At 37.8% G+C, this 27,308-nt stretch overlaps 1 protein-coding gene across 1 annotated transcript in view; it reads right to left on the minus strand.

Moving 5' to 3' along the window:
- Positions 1-2,810: 2,810 nt before the first annotated feature.
- CRPPA (CDP-L-ribitol pyrophosphorylase A) overlaps positions 2,811-27,308 on the minus strand; it is a 101,354-nt gene continuing 76,856 nt past the window's right edge. The window contains exon 10 of the mRNA XM_088533444.1: positions 2,811-3,350. Coding sequence (XP_088389570.1) covers positions 3,246-3,350 — 105 coding nt within the window. The 3' untranslated portion in view covers positions 2,811-3,245. The remainder of the gene's footprint in view (positions 3,351-27,308) is intronic.

Here is a 27,308-nt window from a genome sequence, read left to right on the forward strand (position 1 = left end):
CAGAGTCTGAGCTTTTATTTACTCTGTGTTATCTCTGTCCAAATGTTCAAAGCAATATGGGTGGTGACTGTTTCACTAGCTAAATTCAAAACAGCATGTGTGTGCAAAGGGCTGCCAAGTTTCTCATGTATATAGTTATTTGTGAGAAGCTATGCATAGACAAAAAAAAAATCAAGCAGTTTCTTAATTTCATTTTTTATCTTTATTCCCATTGTTACTATTAACATTCATCCAAAAGACACTTAAATTTGGGTTGGATACACAATAGCATTAATCACAGTTTCTTTTTTAACTGCATTTTTACTATTTCATGATCTGTATTAGTAGTTCTGATGTTATGCTCCTGCATAACAGATTTTTGAGTGCATACAAGACATTTAAAAATATTATTCAAAACAAAAGAGACCATAATTCTATGAGTAACAGTACATTAAATAATCTTATTATCTTCCATTTAAATCTGGATTACTACTAAATATGTTTTGATAGAGCAGTTCACTGCTTGAACATCTTCAACTGTATTAAAATTAAGGTAATGAGATAAGTAAAACAACACAACAAATTAAAAGGTTCTGCAAATAACAAGCTGTGCATAATTCAATGTTCATAATGTATATATACGAGTAGATGGAAAATATAATGGGTTTTCTAATTTCACTTAATTATTATGTGGGGAAAACACCTCATGGATAGTATTTTAGTCTCAAAGTGTAGAAGAATCACAGAATTCTATAATTAAAGAAATATTCATTATGCCTTCAGAAGCTTAGGGAAAAATTCCTTCATTAAACTCAATTTATTAACATAAAAGTGAATTCAGGTAATTTATTTGTGAGAGGTGTCATGTTAAAATATGAATGTCAACAATAAATTCTCGAGTTCTTCATTTATTTGACTACTTTGTATATGAACACGGAAGAATAAATACCAATAAAATATGCTTTTTGTATAGCCATACACAGAGCTAATACAAATGCTTATGTTGTACAATGTCAGAAAAGGACAAACTATTAATCAAAATAGAGAGAATAGAGAAGCAAAGATGGAAACAGATGAGCCATGAGAAATTTGTTAGTTGTATAAGCATGATTTCTGTGTGGAATAAAATGTGTGCTTTGGATACAGAACAGAGAGCTAACAACTCTTTATTGTATCTTGTAATGAAGGAAGTGTGGGATCAACATCAGCTTCTCAATGAGATTTAAAACAGACATAGATAGTGCCTCAGCAGAAGTTAATAAGCCATTCTTAGGCAGTTAAGGAGCACTTATTCCATCCATTTTACTGCTACTGTCAGTGTTGCCTTCTGTATTGACAGAGGAACTGCAGGATACTGACTTGGGCTTAAAATAATCCTAAAAAGGGGAGGGGGGCAGAGAAAAAGAGAGAGAAATTGAGCAGATGTGAAGAGAGAGAAAAGGAAAGAGATGGGGGAAGACAGATGAAGAGGGAAGAGCAAAAAGGAGGAAGAAAGAACGAAAAAAAAAAAAAAGACAGGAAGGGGAGAGCAGAGCAAAGCAAAAGGGAGAAACCAACCCTAGTTCATCCTACTGCTCACTAAGTTCTTTCTGAGCACCAGAGGGAGAGGAACATGGGGGGAGTAAGGATTTTCACAAAAGACCCTGGGCTACCGAATCACTACCTGGGGCTTTTCTCACTCTGTCCTCTAGAAAAGCCACAGGAAAGAACAGCCCGTGGCCACCGCTAGCCAATGGAGACAGAAAAAATTGTTCATAAAATCTAGAAGCTTTATCTGAGATCGGTTTTTGAACATTTACCTAGCATGGAGAAGGATCCATCCTGAAGCCATTAACACAGACATTCTCTGCTTTACTTACTCTGCCAATTTCTTTCTTTTTTCTTCTTCTTTTTTTCCCCCTCTGGCTAAGACTGGCTAAATTATATTCTACATCTAGGACCCATGAGGATGTGGTGAATTCTCTAGTTTGATGCCCCTGTGTATAACTACCAAGTATGAGAAATTGTACTCATGGGAACAAGGCAGTTATGAAACAACTAGTTTCAGAGAGAAACTTCTTAAACTGACAGCTTACTATATCCTTATGGACAGAATGGGACGCACATGGTGGGAATGTTTTATTAAGCCCCTGTTCCCATCACTGTAGGTACTTAAGGCATTAACCTAGCTCCTTCACAAGCTGCAGAAGTGCAGTAATTTCCCAGGAATCTGATGCATAGGGAAAGATAGATGCTTTCAGGGATTGCCCTGCTTTCAGAAATCTCGCATTGCTTTTAGCAGTTTTAATACCTGGAAACACTCAACATACTAACCATCCACGTTTTTAACCCTCCTGTCTCAACTTTCATCACTTAAATATCAATGATGTAGTGCATATTTCAACTTGCAACACTGAATTTTCTTCCATACATTCTAACCAGACAAGAAAACTGCAATTCTGTACAAGGAAAGAACACTAGGATCTTACTTCTCCATGGTCTGCAGGCCATGTTGGAAATTTTCTTGAGTTTTCGTCTCCCTAGGAGCATGCACATACACACATATACACACACATGCACCAAGGATACACAGACACTTCAGTGGTGCTGTCTGACTGGTGGTACCTGGATACTAGAGGTGCAGCAGTAAGGAGACCCCACGCAGAACAGCCCATAACCCCAGAATGGGCTGCAGCATTTCAGGAGCCCTATGCACACCTCTTCTTTGCTGCAACTTTACCCTCCCTCTTATGAAGGGACCTAGGCCTACAGCCACTTACTGCAGTGCAAGTTTACATTGATGTCAGGGAGGCTATTCTGTACACTAAACACTGTGGTCACTTACAGGTAGAGCAGCAATTTAAAAATACGTTTGTGTAAGGATCAAGAGTTGAGCGCTAGTATCATTTTGACTTAAAGAAAGCCTCCTAATATAGTCCTAGAGCAGAAAACACATGCAGTGGTGTCGAAGTCAATTTTGCACAGAGACTGAATGCTTCGGTGCCCTCTGTGCACTTTTTTGAATGATCAGTATCTAACAAACACATGTTTTAGTAGTATTCCTTGAAGTATGTACCTAGTGCATTTCAGGATGATTTATATTTCATTTAAACTTTAATACATAACATCAGACTTGCATTTAAGTATCAAAAATATGTTGCTAAAAGATCTTAATAGTAAATGGCATAAATTCAGAGTTTTCATCAAAGGGTAAAATACGTTTCAAGACCTTTGGTGAATGCATGATGAAAAAAAACATTTCCAAAAGCTACAATTGATTTATGACCTTAGGCTACCAACAGCTGACCAATCAACTCAGGGTTTCTGTCCTTTACTAATGCCATGATAAGACCAGCAGCAGAATCTACCGCTTCCTGCAGTAGCAAATGGTCCTGGAAAAGAAAAAAGGTGGGGGGACAATACATTAACAAAGGTGGAAAATATAAACACTTAAGATCCATTCTCAATAAGAAAAAAAAAAGCCTTATATTTGTTTTTTTAAAAAAGAAAACATTTATTTGCATCTATTGGGAGAAAAAACCCTTCCAATGCTTGATTGTTTTAAGGAAATGCTTTTAGAGTAGTATCAATATTCCATTCTCCAGAGTGATTTAAAAGGCAAACATAGGAAAATTCAAGGAAATGGAATATATTTTAACTTCTGGAATTAATATAATCTATCCAGAGAGGGCCAAAACAGAGGCTTAATTCCATTTCCTTTCTTAACTGTTTTTCAAACTCTAAAAGGTAGTCCAAATTCTGGGTAAATACTGGAAAAAATATAATTAAGGACCTATAACTTTAGGAACCTACAAAATCCCATCTGCCTTCACCAAACTAACTTACAAACTGAATAGTATTTAAGAACTGGCACTTTGGTAGTTTAGATTGTTTCTTATATGAAATAACAAAAATATGACGTGGTTTTGATAGGCAAGTATAGAGACCAAAGCAGAACAAAACGTGACAGAAATGGGCCTTTGATTACTCGCTTCTAACTTAGCACACCATATCACATCTGAAGTTGAGGTTGGTCTGATTTCCAAGTTTTATTAATTGTATTGGATATAAAATGTAGACTAGTGCAGCCAGTAGCATTTTAATTTGCCCACTGGGAAGAAATCAATACGTTTAGCCTGGTACAGACTAAGGAAGGAGGAAATTTCTGTGAAGCAACACAGAAAAAGGAAGGTCTACAAACCTCTAAAGAGGACCTAGCAGATCTAGAAGAGCTTCAAATACACAAGATATGCTACAACGAGAGAAACAGAACCGCTCTCCATACCCACTTTGTTCAAAATCAGAAGACTCATATTGGAAAAAAACAGAATAGGCATAAGGGAAATTAAATTGAGATATAAATTAGAAGTTAGGAAATCATTTTAACAACAGGACTGGTATGCAGTGAAACAGACCATTGGGTAGATGAATCTTCATCATTAGCATCTTCAGCTTGTTTTGCTTTTCTTTTTAAAGGATAGGTTAGACAAACACATAAAACATGACGAAGGCAGAGCACAGTCCCACCTGGGGCAGGAAGATGGGCTAGAAAATGATTGTAGATTTTTTCACCACCATTTTTCTAAGATGCTAACCCAAGGAAGTACTTGTACCTGGCACATTAAAAAATGTGGATTAATAAAGAAAGAGAAAACTACATTAATAAAAGGTAATGTCAAACATTGCTATTTAAGGAATAAGACCACTACCGAGGGGACCTATAAAACTAGTAGGGAGGAAAGATGGATCGTAATAGCTGGGGTTGAAGGAAAAAGTGATATGGGAAAGGATATGTCTCTGTAGGGTCTTTCTGAAACACTTAAAACTGTACAACCTCATGTGTTATAATGCTCTTATTATCTCTGTGCTTTATGTAGATGGCAGGGAACTTGCCTGAGATAGAAGAAGGTACAACTGGAAACACCTAGTTTACACCCGATCCTTTTACCATTTCTGGAAAATGAATATATGTATCAGAGTAGAATTTTATTTGGAAAATCACCAAGTAAACTGGTACAACTTGTAACCCTCTCCCCTCTGCAGATTACACACCTCATAAATTCATTCTATATTTTGTAATATGCAGTAAAATTATTTATTTGTGGCCTAAAAAATTTCTTAAAGTATAAATGTTCATCACAGCTGTGTCTACCATTTATTGAGGGGGAGAGCCTGCACTTTGTGCTCTGGCTAAGCAAGAAAGGAGAGTTCAGTTAAGCAAGAAGTGCAGAACTATTCCCGTAGGCTCTGCTTCTTCAATACCTTTTATCATGAACTCACAATGCAAAGAAAAAGTCAGGATTCACCACAGATTTGGTAGGGATTTCACTCCCTCGTTCCCCAGTGGTATAAATAGCTGCATAAGGTAGAGCGAGAGTGGAAATCATGTGCACATACCCTTCGCACAGCAAACGCTGAAACTGTTTTCAGGATCTAGCAACACGTTTCTTGACACTGAGCCGTGCCAAGTTCTCTGCTCCACTCACCACTTTTGCTTAGTTTGTCTTTAGAAGCACTTCACAATTACAGACACTGTGTTTTCCAAATGGGCTCCCAGCCATATCTGAAGTTGGCTGGAGGTACCTTTTTTCCCCCGTTTCACAAAAAAAAGAAAAAAAATACACCTGGCCAGGAATGCTGTTAATGTTTCTCCCAATAAATCTTTCCACATCCTCTGTTGGTTACTGGATTCAGCACACATTCCTTTGCAGTAATAAATTATTTAAGTTTTTGAACATAAAAGAAAGCAAGAGAAAGAAATCTAGTTTTCACAGGAGAGACTGAAAGTGACACCATAATATTCCTTTAGACTTAAAAAGCCTTTTCCTAAAACTAAGGCTTTTATGCTGATTCGCTTGCTCTGAAATAAAGACAAAAAACTATGGATAGTATTTGTAATCCATATAACATGCACAACAGTGTGTACAGAAACTTCGTGGAAAGCAAAGGTGGTCTAAAAACCAAACCAAAATTGACTGGCAAATTGCAATTTGTCCAAAAGAGAAACACAGAAAGTAAACAGTACAAATAAAAATGCATTTACAAACTTGTGGAATCCAGTTATTACTACTGTTTAGGAAATCAAATGCTTTTTGTCTTTTTTAATCTATCTATATTAATTGGTCTCTGTAAGTCTGTCTTTGGCAATACCCAGAAGTGAATTCTATAACGGAATACACATTATCTGTCTTAAGATTAAAAAAAAAGAAACAGAAAAACTGTTCTTAACTCTACATAGTTACAGTATAATTATAGATTACACTATTTAGTGAAGCTTGCAACCTCTTTTGTGCATTTATTTTTATCTAATTTTTAGATTCACAGTGTTGTTCCTTCTTGGTAACACCGATCTCCAGGTCAGGATCCAGCACCGGAGCCTCCCAGCCAGGCTCCCAGTGACGGAGGCACCAGTGACACAAAGGTGAAGTAGCTGCTGAATTTAACTTGCTTTATTCCCACAGCCGCACTGTTACTGGAAAGAGGTAGTAAATAACATGAAGAGCAGGACTCTTCCAGGAATTTCTAAATCACTATGTACCCGGTATCTTTCTGAGAATCTAAATCTATTCTTAAGTTAGGAATCATTACGGTAGTAATGACCTGACTGTCATAGCCTATGAATAATTATTTAAATTTTATTGATCAATTTTAGTCCTTATCATCACCAAAAAGAGCGCAGGAATAGGAATTTTAGCAAAAGAGAGAACGCCTTGTTCAAAGTGTAGGCATGACATTGACTTACACAATGATTTAGTTCTATCTTAAGGATTCTTTCTCCTCTTCTGATTCCTGGCAAAATTTTGTTTCATTTTTAGGATATTACTGTGCATTAAGGAGACATTTTCTGTCCATCACAGAAAACTTTAGTTTTTTTCCTAAGTAGTTATAGGTAGAAACTGGAAGTGCTTATGCAGAACATACATAAACAAGAATTTAAAAGACAGAATCAAAGAACAACCCAGAAAAGAAAAAGAACCATCTAAGGGATCTTCCTTAAACAAATAAGTGAATACTTCAAGTCCCCCGGCTATACCCTGAAAACACCCATGTTTCAGACACTGCAATGTTATTTCTGGCAGCAGTGCTGATTACAGCTGATAGTGCCTACAGGGAGGCTTCAATAAAGATGCCAGGACAAATTACCACACCTAACCCCATTGCACATACAGGCCTCCAATCCTCTTTTATATTCAATGGTGTAGTATTAAATCTTTCAAAAACCTCATTATTATTTGCAGGAAGTCAAATAACGAAGCAGAACCAGGTCTTCACTTGTCTAATTGCCTGGCGTGTTTGGATATATTGTAACCATGATAAAAAACAGGATGTAAGAACAGAATGATCAATACGAATCGTGGTGTAGCCCACAAGAGCGCTCGCATGTTATTGCCCACCCACTGCTCAGTTCTGCAGTTCCAAGAAGGGAACACACTTCAGCGTGCTAGTCAGTGAGTGCATATCCGTGCACGCACTGGATGGATCAAACGCGAATAGTTCTTCTACTCATCAACAAAATCCTTAAAAAAGACTGTGACCTTTAAATGAGACTCAGAGACTCAGTAACAAATTTAATAGATGAATGACTGAGGTTCCACATGATCAACTGATGCGCTATGACCCACCCCAAACCATTGTGATATTCACTGTCTATTCATTTCATGCAGTGACTTAAATGAGCGTCTTTTAAAAAAAGAAAAACCCCAAACCCTTAACATTTCTTGGCCATTAATAAATAGAATTTTTTTTATTGTTTGAACAGATGATTAACTACATTTATAAGCTAAAAACAAAACTTTTACCACATTATATTTATGTACTTTGGAAAAGAAAGTACTCAGAAACACTGCCAACCTTATAAACCATAAATCCGCATAACAGCACTTTGATTCCAAAATAAAATATCCACTTTGTCTGTTATTAAATAGTAAAAATATTCCAACATAACCATATTGTATGATGGTTGTAACTCATACTCAGAATTTATTTGATGCAGAGGAACTGACTGTAGGGGTTTTCTGGTCTAAAGAATAAAAGTGGGAATGAATATGGGGCAGAGTTAGAGTTGTGTTTGGAAATGCAATGTGATATTTTACAAATGTGCATTTATTTAAGAAACTGTGAGGATATCTGAATATTTATTGACATTCCCCTAACTATTCATTTCCTCGCTTCAATCTGTTAAGGATTTCCACCCCCCTCAAGCTGGGACTTCATATAGAGCATTTCAACTTACATATACATTAGTTCAATATAAGCATAGCACGAAAACCACACACTACACTTACCGCGCACACAAAAAACAGCCTATGCAGGTATTAACTCTGCCTTATTCTACACATCGCTAAGAGAATAAAGCAGCTGGGTCCCATTATTGAGCTCTGTTCAACTGCGGCATTATTTAACTTTCTATTTAACACAAATTATTAAAAGGAATGAATAGGACTGTAACGCGAGCAGGGGCTGTATGGGCAACGGGAAGCCTGACAACATGACTGAGAGGCCGTGCTGCGCTCGGGGAGCGTCCGAGGGAGCGCGGGGAGCTCCGGGCGCAGGGCACCGCGCGGGCTCCTGCCAGCGAGCGTGTTCCCACACAATGGCTGGGCACGGAGCAGGGGACAGCGCGGGCCAGGCGCTGCTCCCAGGAGGCAGCCTCAATGGGGCCACCCTCTTCTGGGAGGAGGAATTTAGCCATATGGACATGGGACGTGCTGTGCTGCTTCGCCTCAGGACACGGGAACCATCCCCGGCCTGTTTTACTTACCATTATAGATGTAGCTTAAGTATCGCTGCAAAGTGACAGTTCTGCCTCTCCTTCTATCCAAACGCAGCAAGCATACATAAAATACAATAAAATGCTACCCCAAGACTGGGGCATAAATACCATGGAGCTACCACACAAACACAGCCATTAAAAAAAAAAAAAAAAAAAAAGAACTTTTCCATGGAAATCTTTCCCCCGAAAGAATTCAGTGACAAAGAGGGAGAGAGACAAAACATGCTGAAAGACAACACTCATGCCATATCTCAGAGTCCTTAAGGATAATGACTGGAAACAGCAATGTTTCCAATGCGATGAAACATGTCCATTTTCTTCCTATGGAGAGGGGAGCTTGCATGTACACCAGCCACAGGAACTGTAAGGCATGGATGGAAGAGAAAAAGGCTGGCAGTGTTTGCATTCTGGCAAGCACATTGCAAAACACACCACTGGCAGCGTACAAGAAGCTGCTATTAATTTAAAACTTCATGAGATGCAGCAACTTATATCAAGGCTATACTAGGTGTCCCCAAAATGCACCTACTGTCATACTTTCTTCTTGGGTTTTTCACTTAAAAATAACACCGGGACGCATTGGGTGTTTTCTTTTTCGCTATTAGGAATTGATAGTTGGTCTCTATTCTATAATTTCACAATGAGGGACACAATTTCACCACGAGTCTCTGATAGACTCATGAAGAAGCGTTTTTCCTGCCCAAGAGATGCAGTGGCATTGCATCTACATATCAAAGCAACCTCCACTTGTGCAAGAATACAATCTAATCTGAAGTCTCCTTTCTTTTTAATATGCTTTCACACTATATTTCTTGAATCTATGTGCCAAAGGATCTATTGATAAATGACATCTCATACATATCAATGCAACCACGTACCTCAATAAAAAGATAGGTATGCAGATCATTCTGAAAGATAAGAAAACTATTCCACTGAATATTTTTAGCTTTCCTTTCAAGTAATACACAAGTAGATAAGGTAGCATCTGAGTTCAGGTACACAGCTGGGTTCAGAATCACTGAACTCAGTTGTCATTTGGGGGTTGAACATTTGAACAGTTGAACATTTATACGGACAACCTTGCTTCCCTTTCTGTGCTAAGAAAATGCAATCAATCAGCTCTTTGCTACATGGATATTCCTCCAAATAGAAAGACTTTGGAAATATATATACGCTACATGCAACGGAGAATTGAGAAGAGGGATGCGAGTGGCACTGCAAGAACCAAACCATCCCTGCGCTGTTGGAGCCCAACAGACCTGTTAGCTAAGAAACTGTGACACAACCAAGGAGCTTCCCTGCAGTCACACATCCCCACTACAGCCTGTCCAAACCCAGATGAGCTGTGTGTAAATGTGTGTGTACTACTTCTCCCTTTCCCCTGTAATGGTAACCATGCCTTTACAGTTTGTCAGAGCGAAACGCAAAGACATCGACATCTAAATGACTGTGTGAATAAACTGAGAACAGACAAGTATTTTAAATCTCCCAGTCTCCATAAAGGTTATGTGCTTCATGTTGCTGGCTACATGTTTTCACCTAGGTTTTACAGAATGAGACCTGAAGGTAAACTTTGGTCTTTTAAAGTACCGTAAAAAACAAACAAAACCCAAAGTGTACAAGAAAGCAAGAGAAAGGGGAGAGAGAGAAGAAGAAGAAGGAAGGAGGAATTTGCTCCCTCCTTTACCATGGATGGAATAGATGGAATTCCCTTCAACCAACAGATTTAAAACAGCTCTATGATTTAAATACTCTGTGACATGCTGGTGACAAGGGATGCTTTGTTTCAGAGTATTAACACCTCAAACTTTTTCTGGACTAGGGTTAAAATTCCTGTTGAGGAATACCCATTCTACACAGCCTCTCTGCGTCACAGCACAAAAATGATGTGACCCCGGGCGAGACCAGGCCCAGTCCCTTGGGGAGCAAGTGAAAGCCGGTTTCTAACCTCTCCCCAAAACCTGGCTTCTGTTTTCGTTCTTTTGATGTAGAAGAGATAAGCAGCCTCTGTAACAGACACGAGCTGGGTGCCAATGTCTGCGTCACCCCTGCGGGGGTTAGGCTGTATGCTTCCCAGCTCTTGTCTTCTCCAAGTCTCTTCTCCCCTCTGGAAGAAAAGATGTTACACATTAAATAATCAATAAAAATCCCTGGGCCAAGCCATTCTCAAAAGTGCATGTTTGTAACGCTTAATCGCAGGAGCTTGGCCAGGAGTTCAGCGTCCATCCTGTTATTACACCTGGCAACAGTGACGGTGCCCGTAGCAGTAGCAGGACCAGTCATCAACAGTCATCTTCCCCATAAGCTGTTCAGAAAGCTACCTAATGCTTGTGCTAACAGCCAATTCTGACCTGTATTAACTGGTACAAAACCATTGGCAGAAATAACCCATTTAACAGATGTGGTTGCCTGCTAAGGGTGGAAGTATATTAGGTGTTTGAGGTTTCTTAGAGGTGGTCTCTTAATACACTCTGTTACCGAATAAGACCATAATATTACATGTCTTAATATTAATAAATGTTACTATAGTGTCTACCGACCTGATGAGGCAGCGCTCTGGTAATCCTGTAAAACACAACACAAGCTCTTTTGGGGCGGGAATGAAGGGAAGGGTGAAAGCAAAATTGTTTCTTGCTATCAACAAAGGAAGAAGGAAATGCTCCTAGGACCCAGAAGACTTGCCTGACAAGCTGCTGAAGCCTCCTAAAGCCATGGTAAGGCTTTCCTCTGGTTTCAGTAAGTCTTGGATCAGCCTCATCGCAGCGACAAACTCATGTGGGAGTTGAATTCGAGTCTTGCACGTGGCAGCACATCACAGCATTTCCCTCTGCCTGTACGTGGTGGTGTGTCTTCTGCTGCCTGCTGCACTGTAGAAGCCTATAAATACTTTGATGGCCTGCCGTGGTAAGCTTTGCAGGCGGCCAAGAACACGCAGCAAACCCACCACACATACCGAAAAATGAGCTAAGAAGTGTTGGCTTCCTGCAAAACCTAACACTCCGACCATGCAAATCATTCCCAGACTGCAGCAGACGACAGGGGAACTATGGATCATGCATGAAAGTATTCACCACATGGGCCTGGTAGCAGAGTGAAAGTCGCTTTGCTTTTACTCCTATTACTTATAAACTAAGAAACACAGGGCTTTCAGGTGCAGTTGCACTGGATGGCAAGTGTTTTAGCCCTAGCTGAGCTACCAGCAGCCTGCAGTACATAGGAAGGAGAACACATGTACCCAGCGAAGACTGAGAGAAGTGGTGGGGAAATGGTAGGAGAAAAGAAGAAAAAGCAGAGGTAGAAGTGGGGGTCTGAGATTGAATTCTCTGGTGAGTTCTTTTTCGCACAAGTTGAGTAATGCTCATATTTTAATACTTCAGTAGTCTACCTTAAAATATTTCACTCTTGAGTCTAACTAACCCTAGGCAATTCAGTGGAAAGCAAGATCTTTTCCCACGTATTTTTGAAGACACAAAATGATACTATGATACTTGAATTAAAGTAGGAAAATGCTCTAGGCTACCAAGCTAGCCATCAAACACTTTCTAATGCATGATTCAGTCTGATACTCATCATCCTTTAGCTTCTTCTCAATTAGTATCGCTGCTGCTGGAAGAAAAGAAACAAAGATAGCATTACAGTAGCAAAAAGAACCCGATAATATTAGAATGAATGCAAATGTTTCCAGATGTATTCTCAATTCTTAAAAAGATTTTGTCATCCACTGGAGAAGACTCCTTAAGTGCCAAAGGAGGAAAAGTCATATAAAAACTACATTACATTTCAGGGCAATTTGCTGTGGGGTGGGGTTGTTTGTTTGTTTAAGCTACAGATAGGTGCAAAAATATAAACATATTTAAATCAAAATTGAGTTTTATTACACATTAAAATTCAGTATGGCTTCCAAGGAAATCACATTTTCATAGGAATGAAGGTCAGTGGGGACCACTATTTCACCTCTGTGGCCTTTTTTTAAGGCTCTGCTACTACCTTTGATCGAAACACTGGCTAAAGCTTAAATAGAGCATCTGTCTCAATTCTAAAAATATTAAAAGGTGCGCCATTGTCAAAGATCAAGCAGGACTACTACCAATGGCAGAGGTCTGCCTATCTGACAGAAAAATGATCATATACAGGAGGGCGGGGGGGAGGAGGGAAAGAAACATGGTTAAATGTTTCTACATAGCAAGATCTAAGGCCATCAGTGTGACCATAAAATTATAAGTAGGCAACTATTGGGTATCTACATGTTTCTCTTAATGTTTTTGAGGCACTATTCCATCCTTTTTAGGATGTGACAAAAATCAACAAGGAAAATATGTGGAAAGAGAGCGAGAATACTGCATTTTTTTCCATATTTACTTACTTCGAACACATACCTTATGGTAAACATAGCAAATTTCTAAATATACCGTATATATATTCACTATTTTCACTATTGAAAATATAAGCTTTGTTTTTCCAAACTACATAGTTTTCAAACACACAAGTTGCTAACAGGAAGTCCATTACATGTAGAATTTTATATACATGTACAAATGTACATGAGCTGCTTTATACTGAAAAAAATGATGGGCACAGACTTTGTGACTATGTTCATCAGTGTAACACAGAAAGACTGAGGAACATTTAATTACTGTAACAAAATGGGAAGAATGAGTGAAGAATGAGTGATGCATTTGAATCTCCAGTGGGATGCTGAAAAGCAACACAGAGAAAATAAGAGCATTTCTTTTTTCCATTCTCTTAGCCTGAAGTATTTCTTTCCTAGGTACGAAATTCATATGGAACATTATACCTGTTATAATAGTTGCCTTCAAAATAGAGAGGCATGTTTCAAAAAATTGCATCCATTCTATATGACTCTTGATCAGCCATTAATATCTTCATTATACAAGTTCTGAAGAGTGTGAATAATCTGGAATACAAGCATGTGGCTGCAGTAAATAATTGATTGGAAACATTCCTCTTGATTATAGATAATTTATTTGAGATGGTTCAGAAGAAAAACTGCATAGCCTATTAAAAAAAGAAAATTAAAACTTCTCCTTTGAGGGAAGAAATAAACAAAAGCCAAGAGATTCTGTGGGGCAAAGTATGTGTACACATGTGCTGTGCTATTGTTCACATCCCAGTCTTGTGGCTTCCAAACTTTAAGGACGATAATATCAGTTTAGTGGGGTAAAGGCCACATTCCAGTTTTGGTTACCAAAATATAAACCAAAGTAACTACAGTATTACCAGCATAGTTATTTTACAATTACAGATAGATAACCAAAATTAAATTTAAATACTACTTTTTGCAGCAGTGTTTGTATTTGTAATGCTTTTTAGACTGACCTCTCAAAATTACAGAAGAAGCTTTAAAATAATCGAGCGTTAATGTTTTGGACAGTGAGACATACTGAAATTGAGTGGTTGCCAGAAGCTCATTTTTCATGGGTTTCCCTAATTTAATGCTTTTAATGAGATTCAAAAATCTGCTGCTTAAAGTGGCTTATGACTTGCAACTCCTCATCCTTCTGTGACAATTGAGCGCCTATAGAATAAATCAGAACTACTTCATGTTAACTTACACAGTGAAATCTGAAACCATTTTGAACAATACTTTTATATTTAAAGTGCAACGCACATCCTGTATCCTTCATCTCATCCATTCAAATTCTAGTTATGTCATCGTATTCAGGTAACTTTTACACACAGTTTATGCTTCATCTCTTCCTTTCCCTTCTACAGGGGAAGGTCTGCAGCCCACTGGAAGGCAAACATGTAAATTCCTCACAATTCAAGACTTTGATGTAAGGCCAAGCTAGCCTACTTTCCCAAAAAATAAAAATTCCCGAGTGGTGAAGAAGTGTACTGAAATGGAACAAAAGGTTGTAAAGACATGAGGTGGTATCTCTCCTTGGAGAGATTGGATTTAGCTTGGGAATTAGCTTGGAATTAGCTTGGGAAGAACAAATTACAACACAAGTTGTTAATAATGATTCATCTCCTTTGTCTGTCTCTCACAACAATATGACACTTTTAATACATTAATTTTGCAGCAATTCTGATTGTTTTCCATGGGCTTTGCAGAAAACACTGACTTGGTCTGTGCTCCAAAGCAGCTTTCATGCAGCGGATGCAAACGGCAGGAAAAGGTCTCACATTTCTTGCAAGCAGTGAGATATTCTACGAGCAGTGATGGCTTTCACTAACGTATTCAAAACCATCACAGTATCGGCCTCAATCTAGTGTTCTTCTAGACAGAGCCCTTGTCTGGGCTACGGTTTGCACCCAAGCAGCGTAAGGAGCCTCGGGGTTCCCAAGCGAATAGCATGCACATGCAGCACTTCTAGTGTCCTTAAACTCAAAAAAAGTACAATATTCACAATTTTATGGTGGCAGATGTGCTTGCTTTTAGATTCCAGTTCTATTTCAGGCTACACGAGTCCAGCTACAGCATAAAGATAGATGTTACAGATGTTCTCTTACATAAAATTCAGGGGTTGCCAAGACAGGCTTCTCTGTTTCTGCCAGCTTGTATCAGTCCAAACCCTGTAACACAATAGCCTGTCTATACACAAAGGCACTCAAAATGAAAATACACCCAAGCGATAAAACTCTTGTAAAATTATAAAGATTTGGTTTTGTTCTTTTAGAAAAAAAAAAAAAAAGACGCTATTTTAAAACTAAATCCTTCATTTTCTCTTCAGTTGATTAAAAAAGCAAACATCCTAAACATTTCAAAACATCCTAAACCCATCTTTTACATACTTGCAGCTTTAATTATGTTTGTCACTGACTGAAAAGATAATTTCAGTTCTATTATTTTTTTTGTGATAAACATCTGATCAAGAAATTATTAAGCTTTCCAAGGGCATGGGCAAACATGAAGTATAAGATTTTGTGACATCGCTTATTCCTCACTTTAAAATTTTGCTCATCCAAAGCTAACTGAAAGCAAGGACAAGTGACCAGCGCTATTTTTATGGAGATGGGACTAGCCTTTCTCATAAAGAAGTTACCATTCTTTCAAAGACAGCAAGGTGAAAGAGGCTATATTACAGTCTTGTAGCTTGCAGTGTTTTTATGTCTCTACCTTCCTCAGAACTAAAGCCTATATGCAGAAGTGAATGCAGCGATCACCATACTGGAAAGTGAGTAAATACCTGCATAATTCACTAACTGGATCTCTAAAGCACTTTTAAAATGACAATTAATAATAGTATTGAAAATAGACTCAAGAGTAACATAGAGGTTTTAACAGAACTGTTGGATTATTTTCTGCATATAACCATCCACAACGGAAACAAACAGAACAAGAAATTTGAATTGGTTAGACAAAACTCATTTGAAATTCTGTACAAACTGTTTAATAACAGCAACATAATAAAAGCAACAATTTCGTTGGATTTGGGTCTCAATATCCGCAGCTGCAGAGGAAACACCTCCCTGGAATGGTGCAGTTGCACAACTGAGCACTGCGGAGGCCCAGGCCTCTTCCTGAACAAGCTCTGTGCAAGCCCAGCTGTAACAGGCTGTAGAACTGTTGTGTTATACTATTTTTTTTCTTTTTAAATTTTTTCTTTTCTTTTCTTCCTTTTTTTTTTTTTGGCTAACAAGGGGAACAAAGCTCTGTTTAAATCTTATCCAGATTTTAAAACATGTTTTGCTGCTCAGATAAGTTAGGTGCTAGTTAATGAATCTCCCTGTGCATTAACTAGAAAGAATAACTTTTTATTTTTCCTCCTTTTAGTTTCCTTCCAGCTTCAGTATTTGCTTCTCTCCAATTTCACAGCTGCATTTAAGACTCAGTCTATCTTTCGACATGGGTAACAGCTTCACACTGCCCATCCCTTCAGCCCGCACTGATCAGATGAATGTGTGGTTTGGCTCTTTAGGGCCCTGCTTTACAAGTCTCCTTCAGACAAAGGAAGTAATCCCAAATTCCATTTCCACTAATTCCCTTCTCGATTCAATACCCCTTTTGTCTTCAAACTGCATTCCCCTGTGTCTACTTTTGGTCTCAGCTTTTACCCTGTATGCTCTACTCCCATAAATCTGCTGTCTGTTCAGCAGGCAGAACGATGTCTGCAGCGCTGGGCAGATGCCACAGCTGCATTTCTTAGCACTGCTAGTCTCAGCCACGTCTCCTTCACATTAACTGCTGAGATCAACCTTCTACTATTTTCCTGATACTTTACCTTTCAAGAACTTTTGCAATAGCAGTGCTACCTTCTACTATGGTGAAATAAATCTACCAAGAATTTAAGCCTTCCCTTCCAGAGCCATTAACAGAACACAAACCGTTTTTCCCTTGTGAGTGTCTATCGACTAGCTCCATCCCAAATTGGATTTCTCACTCTCTTAGTAACTACTTTCTCATTATTTCTCACTAGTTTCTGTATATTCTCTCTTTTAAGCAGATACGACACTAGCATAAAGGATTTCTGGAAGTTTTCAGCCTAATACTCATCTGAAAAAATATCCTCATCTTCTTATCTCTGTCATTTTACTTTTCTTATAATATTGGACTTATTTTTGCATAAACTGCAATAGAAGCAGTGTAAGCATAATAGAAATGCTCAGAAAAAATCTTCCTGCCTTCCACTCCCCTCAAAGTTCTGAAATACTTCCAAAGACTTTGTGCTTTCTTTCTCTCGTTATCAACACGCTGGGCAATATGAACAATCACATTTTTTTTTTCCTTTAAAAAACTCAAAACTCCTATTTTCAAGATTCAGATTTTCTTTTATATAAAACAGAAGCATTTCTTAGTTATAGTGCTTTTACAACTAAATGCTTTTACCCAGAATATTATTCTGAGTGATAGCAGAATGTCCAAATTATTTTTCCTTTCTTTTTAATATTTTATACATCATTTATCGGATTGTATTATCAGAGTAGGAATCTAAAGTTTCAATTTTAAATTTTGTGTGCTTGTCTCTGACTAGTCGCAAAGCCATAAAAGCAAATACTAAACCTAATTTCTTCCTCCAAAATTTATTTTAAAAAGTGTGGTTGCACAAGAAGAAAAAAAGATCTATGGTTCTACCAGTGTATCATAAATTTCAAATAGGGGCAGTATAAATAATTCTGCAATTATGATTAAAATGATTAATCAAGAAGTTTTGTCTCTAAAATTCAAACCAAATATCAAAAAAAAAACAATCAAAAAGCACGTATTCTAAAGTGCAGATCTATTTGTAAAGTAGAATGTAATCAGGCCAAAATCCTCTTTTCCAAAATATTTCTCAATTTATTTTCACAGCATTAAGATTCATTTGGGGAAGCAATGAATTTCAACTGTTTTGTATAAGACTGTTTCTTTCTGCAGTTATCATCATCTTAAGTAAATTTACACAGCAGCCACAATGACTGTGTAATCCATAGTCTGCAGCCAGTGAACGCTGGGAGCTCTAAAGCCAAGTCAGTAAATAAAAAGCAAGTCTTTATTTAAGGGCTTAATTGATAATGTTCCGAGAAAGCCACATAGATCCTAAAATTTTTTAAGCCCCGGTGTTGGCTGCTGGGATGTTACCTTCGATTGTGACTTTTGTATGTATTTAAAGGCATCAAAATTGTACTTACACACTAAATATTAAATAAGCTGCGATAAGTTATGACAAGCAGTGCATTCCTATTACAGCTCACTTCTAGTAGCTTTATATTGGACTATGGGACTACCATGGGACTAAATACCTGTTGAATTTTACCACCCAAGAAGTACTATTTGGACTGAAATGCCTGGATTATATTACCAATATAAAATAGAAAATACACTTAAAAATAGGAAAACATGTCTACAAATTTATTCTGAATGACATCATTGCAAGCCAACCCCAGAGCATTACTTTTATCAAGACAGTTTATAAAGACAGTTATTATGAGCTAATTTTCAATTTCTTAATCTGTTCTTAACAGTTCAGACAAAGGCAACTATAAATATTCTCATCAACAACATTACAAAGCAGATGTACTGCATGATTGTAAGATTTTGCTAGCACCCCATGTAATGACCTGACTGCTGATTGTATAGCTCTCTATAAGAATATATACGTTCCCAAAACCTCAAAAGTAAGAAACTGAAACCAATACTTCCAAAAGTCCAAATTTACAAAACACTGGTAATTCATGATGAAAAAAATCAAAATTCAAGACAAGTATGTATATGCATTCCCTAAAAAGTTAGTCTGAGAGTCCTTGCATCTATCATGCAAACTATACCTTGTGTATTTTGCAATTACAGAAAGAATTAGGAATGAAATTTCTGAAGTTTATGTTACAATCAACTCCTCCTACAAGACCTGTAAAGAAAAAAGAGCAACACAAGTCCTTCTAATAGATTCTTTCGTGATTGCCCAGTTTGTCAGACCCACCTTACGTAGAAACAAACATTCCAAATTTACCATCAACAAAGCATCAAAACTTCTGGGTAAGAAATACAGCCCCAGCAAACACTATTGGTAATAATAAATTGTATCTACCCTACGATAAGTCAACATATAAACTCTGAAGTCATAGAAATGAGGCCTGCAACCACAGGCTTCAATGTAATAACTAAGGGTGACTTTTGCAAAGGGTTCCCTAGTCATCAACCTTCTCAGAAAAATATACTCTTTCTGATATGAATTACTCATTTATCACAAGCAAGTTCCTACTGTACTTAAGCTAGGATGCTAAATCCCAGTTTTACCCATGATTCAATATGTCATAGATAATAGCCTGGATAAAACAAGTAAAGCATCTCCCATAATGACCTCTACTGTATTTCAAAAGTTATGTCACCAAATAGAAACATCTGCATAAATGACACTGTGTTTACCCAAAGTACATTCTGTTCATAACTTATGCTAATGGCCTGTTCTACACTCTAATAAACTCAACCCCTTTTGAAAATCCGGTTTTGCATCCGTGGTTTGAGACATCACTTGGAAATTAAAGAATGAATAACTGAGGGTAGAACAATCCTGTACAGCTTAAATGGGTAAAGAGTGTAATCCAATTACCTAAATAAATGTACGAGTCAGATTCCAAAGGCAATATTAAAAAGTGAAAAGTTTGGCTGGTGCACCAGTCTGAGGTCTTCTTTCAGAGTTTACCTTCTTTGAAAGGAGCTGAAAGTTACTGTGGAGAACTATAGCCTCCTGGGGTACACATATAAACAGTCATTGAATGACAGTTCAGTTTACTGATAATACATCCATCCATGTATATGTGTTTATACACAAAATAAGTCAATACATGAGCAATTTACAACAGGAATAAAGTCAACTTTTGAATATAAGATTTCATTATAAGGATTCACTTGCCAATATTTTTGTCCAAAATCAAAGCTGTAGGTGAAAGTATTTGGAAGAGTAGCTAAGAATCTGGACTGCTACAGATAAACAACACACTGAGCTAATACAAACTAACAGATAATTGATAATAAATCCTACAGAAGAATTTGATATGACAAAATATATCAAATATACGATGGAATGATAGATTAGTTTTTTTCTTTTTAAAAGTCTGTATCTCTATGTATAATATAAGCAGCTCCTAGAACCTGTGATGATGAAAGATATAGCTGCAAAAGATTCTGTTTATTCTGTTTAAAATAACAATAGCAAAACAAGGAAGAAGCAAGAGATTGTGTAAAACTAATTTTACTTACACAAGTGCAGACAAGGCAGAAAGGGCCTAGACCAGCCTGAAGACAATAGATCATTATCAAACTGAATAAAAAAGGCCCTCCACTACAGTGTATTTTTGAATAATTAACCACTTTTAGTGTACAAAAAATCTATTATTGTATGCATTAGGTGATTTTAGCCATTCAGTATTAATCTCTTTTCGTTCTCTGAGGCAATATTTTTTTTTAGTTTGCTCTTTTTCACAGGTCCCCACTGCCCAAGGGCACCATAATTACAGCATAGGCTATTCCGGTTGTGTCTTTGAACTACTTAATGAAGTCACACATGCAACAAAATAAATATTCTTAAGCTCATATTCCTGGAAGTACTTAAGAAACTAAGCGCTTTGTAATAGTTAGGAAGTGTCTGGCACTAGAGAGAAAATATGCATATTAGTAGATATAAATAGTTCAAAGACTTGGCTTTTTTTGTCTGCCTTCTAATAATATGGCACTCTATAAAAGGTCAGTGATCACGTGCTGCTTTTAGGCCTGAGTGTTTTCTGAGCAATGCCTCAGAATTTTAATACTTTTAAAATTCTTCTCTCAGCACCACTAATGCAAAGTGGAATGCGAGCAGCACACACAGCTCCACCTCCCCTGGAGCACACCCAGCATGGGACACACAAAGCTGCAAAGACTGAATGCAAGGGAGGGTAAACGGAAAGAGAAACCAAGAACCAAAAAGCTTCAGGAATCTTTGGTTTTAGCTTCAGCATATCTGACACTTGGGCATTTCCAATTTGTACCACTGGCAACAATTCCCTTGGAACACAAATGGCAAAGAATGGCGGGGTGGAACCTCGCTACGCTCTGCTCTCATTCACTTAGGGGAAGACGTGTTACTGAAAAAATATATCCTTCCTCCTGCTCAGTCCCTCTCTACAAATCTTCTTTCCTCAAATAACACCTGATTTTCTCGAGTCAGGTTTTCAATTCACACGCATCCATGCTGTATGTTGAAAGCTGGAGGAAAGAAACTACAACTAGCAGTTTTAACACTGCTAAGTCCACCCCTATTAAATCTTTTGCAAAGAACTTTTCCTATATCCGAGTGTTATGGGATACTTAAACTTTGGTTTAAAAAGTGTTTAGTTTTTTGACTGCTGATACCAGAGAGCTGCTGCTATATTATATTTTATTTTGTGCTAGAAGAAATATCTTACCCGCAGGCCTGGAATGGTACCCGCAGGTACCATTAGGTGGTAAAAAACTACTGTAGAAGTGCTATAAAGCCTAATGTTCCTTACAGTAAAACACTGCTGAAAAAATAACTCCTTGCTTGAAGTTCTATACTTCTATACATACAAATCCACTCACTCAGGGATTAATGAGAATACTAAACAATATAAACATGTAAAATATACTTTATAAACATTTAAGACAAAAGGTAATTCTTTATTTTGACTTTAACATGGACTGAAACCCAGTTTGATATAAAATCATGCATGCTAATAGACATACCATAATTTTTTAATTGCATATAAACAAAAAGGCATTAAGTCATTTTTTTTTCATTAACAAATTTTTGTTTTCTCTTTCCGTTGCAATAAAGAGCCTTGAAAAGAACAGGATATTTACCGCAGCAACAAATTAATTTCCATATGCAAGTGGCTGCATGAGGAAGCCATCACCAATATAATACCAGGGTAACATGCACTTCAGCTGATCATACACTGGTACCAGAATGGAACCAAGCCTATTGCCTCAAGCTTACTGCAACAAAAGGACTTCCTTTAAAGTGTGAGTAACGCTATCGACACGGCAGGACATGTCATGTTCAACTGGGCAGCCCTGCTTGTGGTTCATGGTCCCCAGCAGGACGGGGCTTTCAGCATCGAAGACCTAAACAGGGCTTAAAAGGCATTTACAGAGCAGCTCCCTGACAGTGATTGATGGAAACCTTATTCACAGGTGAGGCTTATAAATGGGTCCTATCACCAAGCTACCAATCATTTGCTTTGAATAGATTATTAGATAGGTACTTATATTTAAAACAAAAGCGTATTATAAGGTCTAAGCATTAGAATCAAAAAACAGACTATATGAAACTATACAAACTCACTAGGTGACTCCATTTAGCTTTAGCTTTCAGTGCATACTGTGAAAAAGTCTTTTTCATGTTAAGTACATTCCCATCACTTTGAACTATAAAGACCTACCCACTTAACCAAAATTATCAGCACTAATAATACCTATTATTTCCACATTATTTTTCATTTAAGTCTATAAAAAACATGAAAAGAATAACCAACTAAGCTCATCAAGTTCAAAATACAACTTCTAATGCCAAATGCAATTTAGTGCAACATTTCCCATTGCCATTTGCTTTGTACCAGGTTTTAGGTACACAGTACCTCTACCAATTACGGTGTTGCCCTCGTGGGACTGTAGCGGGGAGCACAACCACCCTCAGTGTAGCTTGGTGGGGTGTGGGCGGCTTGTGTCAGCATGAAGGAACACGAGGGATGCTGAAGACCAGCGACCATCTCTGCCCTCTGGCACGTTGCAGAACGGCTCCGAGCTCCACACACACTTCGGGAAACGTCACAAAACAGCTCAAATAACCAGTATGAGAGCAATGCTACCTATGTGGACCAGCCTGCTCAGGATTTAGTACTACTAACATTTTCTTTGGAAAAGGGACAGGAATAAACCTCAGGAGGTCATTTTTCATCCTTCCCACCATCCATTTTTTTTTTCTTAATGATTGTCTAACTTGATGATTCACTGTTTTAACTTTTCTAGTAACTGGCAATTTTCTGTTGCCAATTATTTAAATATCAAAATAATACATTTGCCTGAAGCAATGAAAAGCAATAAAACAAGGGCTGGTAGTTATTATTTACAGTATAAAAAGCTTGATCCAGAATTTAAGCAGTAAAAGAATAAATTAGCTATAAGGTGCACTATTCTATGTGTTTAATAACGTCTTTATTTAGAGTATATTTTGCATTCAGGTCCAAAAATAAATTGCCGGCGTGAAAGGGATCTAATATGTGGATCCTTCCATCTGGCACAGCACCTCTAGGAAGAGCCACAGAAATATTTAAGCATCGAATGCTGCCGAGAGAGACAGACTACTTGTATGGCAGGCAGAAGAGCTGAATGGAGTTAAGGAGAGGGACTATTTGTTTACAAGAGGGATGCTCTTGTGGCAGGTGAAAGTAAGGAAAAGGCATGTACTGAAAAGAAGAAAGGAAAGACTTGCCTGGGGAAGAATAAAAGGAGGAGAGAATGATGTTTCTATGTATAGGAGAGACAGATGCTTGGCTAACGCTTCAGCAGGTAAAGGGTAGCACAGATGGGTTCCGACTCTGATTTCCTCACCATTAGGAGCAGATCAACACAGTGATGCAGAGGCTGCTAGGACCTTGCATCTACATAATATATATTTGCAGGATTTTACTTTTGACTAGCTCTACTGTGAATGCCAAATCAAATGTTCAGCAGTTCAAAAGGAAACTATGCCATAAATCTTTGATTTACATGGAGAAGGCATTTCTACTGGACACTGGGGAGCACCACACCATCCTTTTGTGCCACATGTTTTAGGTGGCATGGGTAGTGACCTGCATCTCCCTTACAATCGTCAAATGCACATTCAAGTCATTTCTGTTTTTGTTCCTCTGGCTGGTTTGTTTCCATCCAGGAAACAGAACCAGTATGGAAGGAAGAGCAGTTGTGGTAGTTAACTCCAGGAAAACACCCCAGATGAACTGGAGTCTTTGGTGCTCCTTGAGCGCACTTCAGTCTAAGGAGGAAGAGTGAAGTAAAAGACTCTCTACAGCCACTGCTGCTTTGCCTCTAGTCCATCAGACATTCAGGATGGGACTGTATCATCCTGGGGCTATGGGATGATATACACAGTATGTGCAGATCCTCTGCTAATATAGGTCCTCTGCCAAGAGCTGGAATCATGGCCTCATCATACTTGCAATAAATTTCAGCTGCCTATAACTATGTTCAAAAGATTAGCTGTCTTCTCATAAACTGCATGACCTTTGAATCTGACTAATCAACACCTAATTACTAAATGACGAGCCAGACCACTGTGGGCAAAGTCATAACCAAGCTCTTTGAGGGAACATTATAAAATGGCATTTCTCTGAACAGTGAATATGGGACATCTGTACTCTGGGCCCTGCAGATTCTCAAGATGTGTGGGCTGCTGAGAGGACCCGCAGTCCCTCAGTGTCTCACCCTGCTCAGGGCATCTGCTATTACATGAATTGCAAGGGCTGCCATCATTATCCTGCAAGTGGTGGTACAGCTCCGAAGTAGATCCTGAGGCCTCTGCAGAGGCTTCACAAAGAAATAAACAATGCTGGGGTTTTCCTCAACTCTGACCTTGGTCTTCTCCATCAGGCACATTCATTTCCAGCATCAGAAACACTGAGCTCATCTTAAACTGAAAGGTGATGATGGCACAATGATGAAGCATGTTCACAGCTTAACGTCCTTATTAAATGCTTTGTCAAGACAGAATATGTGTATTTGACTGACTGTCTGCAAGAGACTGGATACCAACATTGCCAACGTAAGCCTCCAAACAAGCACTGGTGATGATGTGCAGGAGCTTTTCCACCTGGTTTGGAATAGCCATGACCACTTTCTTCAGCACGCACGAGCAGAACTAGAGATATCAGTAAAGGATGAAGGACTGGAGAATGGGTTGCAAGAAGTTAACCACATGAAGTACTCAACTGTATGAAAATCTATGTCTTGACACACCACGGCAAGTACTTCAAAAGTATGAGCTCTTGGTGCTAAGGAAGTCTTTTGCTGACAGACGCACAGCGAACATACTTGAGACTTTATTGCATCTGTAGTTGGTGTGGCCTTGGCACTTCACTAGCACTTGTAGCTCAGTAGGTGTGCTCCTAGGGTAATCCTTTTGTTTGATACAAAGTTTTGTTCTGCTGCACCAAAATAACCCAGTGATGTGATTCAGAGATGGCAAATGGAGCAATCAGGGGACTCACTTCAAAAGCACAATCGATTTCTGAACTAAACTGCTTGTAGTTCAAAACAGGACAAGTCAGAGTAGTACTAAGCAGAAAAGCTACTAAATGATAAGCCAGCTGCAAAAGCACCAAATTCTTCTTACTGATAGAAAGAGTCAATGCACTGTGTTCATACATTTCTATTAATATCAACTAGATGACTAACAGAAATGCACACATGATTAATATCAACTGGATGACTAACAGCATAGTACGAGCTTGTGATGACACATAGGTTTTACAATATAATAAAACAGTAACTCCTCTATTTAGATCATTTTAAAGGGAATATACTTTCTAGTACATTACCAGTGTGAAAACAAAAGCAAACCCCAGAACTTCAGCTTTTTTTTCCTTGAAATAAATTTGCTAGTACATCTGCTACTAAGCTCCGCATCAGAACAGACTACATTAATTTGTTGCTGTCTGTAGAGTACAAATTAGAGGATTAGACAGAAATCAAAGATGACTTTTATACAAAAATTATACAGACAATATCTAAAAAAGCTAATGGACATCATTTCTTATTAACCTTTGAGACTATGAAAATAGGTCACCATAAAAGTATAATTTTCTGATATCTGTTACTAAATGAAGACCAGTTTAAAAAAAGCCCATAAAAGGCAGAAGTAAAAAGTGAAGCACGACTGTATGAATGTTGAAGACTGACATCTCTTTGAATAAAACATTCTAACTAAGCTCATTTCTGCTGTAAAATCGCCAGGAAGCCTGGTAAAGTACAAAACAGAGTGCACACTTCGCTGGTTTACATACTGTAAGAAGAAGGTGGATGGTTGAGATGTCATATCCCTTCTGATGCTGTACACTGCAAATTTCATCACGAAATTAAAAATAAAACTTCAGAATGACAAAAAAAAGTCAGTAAGATTTATGGTGCAAACTGTCGTAACAATCCAATATATAAATTTTAAAAATACATCAGCTCCTATTTCATAATACAGTATAATATTTCATATTATCAGCAACGAAAATGCTGACCACAGTTTATCAGTTCTTTTAAGTGTGCAAGGCTTCTGAATGCTCATGTACAAACACACACACACATTTTTCTAGCAGGTATTTCACCACAAACTATCTTCCATAACATCATGTGGTTATTATTCTAGGCTCAGCTGCAAAAGATATTTTAATAAAAAAGAAGCATAAATATATACTTGCTACATATAGACATATTTACACACCCACCACACATACACGTGCTAGGAATCCAAGTTCATATACCTATCTGTAAGGAGGCCAAAGCTCATTAGTGAAAAAATATTATTAAGGAATTACGACATGTAGTATTTAATCATATTTTATTTGTATTTTAATATTAAAATGGAGTAATGACAATAGAAAGACAATACTATAAATACTGCAACTACAAATATCTTTATATAGGCAAAATTCTTTTCTTGCATGAAGCAACAGGATTTTATATGATCAGATACTGAAACTGTTCAGACTACATGTCAGCCTTCCAAGGAAATTTATACCTGAGGTACAGTGATGACTGGCATTAAAATCAGTGGAAAAATGCCTTCTGATTTAGTCTGTGATGTTAGGAGGAAAACATCTTCACAACATATGTCATATGCAGCAATACAGTAGGGAATTATTCCATTTGTTATGCTAATGTTGAAACTTACAAAAGTAAAGAATGGCAAAATCCTGTTAAGATACCTAACATTTGTCAGCTATGGCTAACCTGTTATAATGCTGATACCAGTTGATTATTTTGGAAAGACACGTTCCCATCTGTACCTCCATGGCCAGTTCAAACTGCCTGAAAGGGGCCTGAAAACTGTATCTTGTCAGTCTAAATTAGACATGAACAGGGAACAAACCTGTCCAAGCCATGGTTTTGTTCATCACAGTACAAAACCCCAATTTTGGAGTAAAAATGTCC

Source organism: Tinamus guttatus, unplaced genomic scaffold, assembly GCF_059628265.1.
Source record: "Tinamus guttatus ecotype Peru unplaced genomic scaffold, ASM5962826v1 Tinamus_guttatus_pri_ptg000503l, whole genome shotgun sequence".
NCBI lineage: Eukaryota > Metazoa > Chordata > Aves > Tinamiformes > Tinamidae > Tinamus > Tinamus guttatus.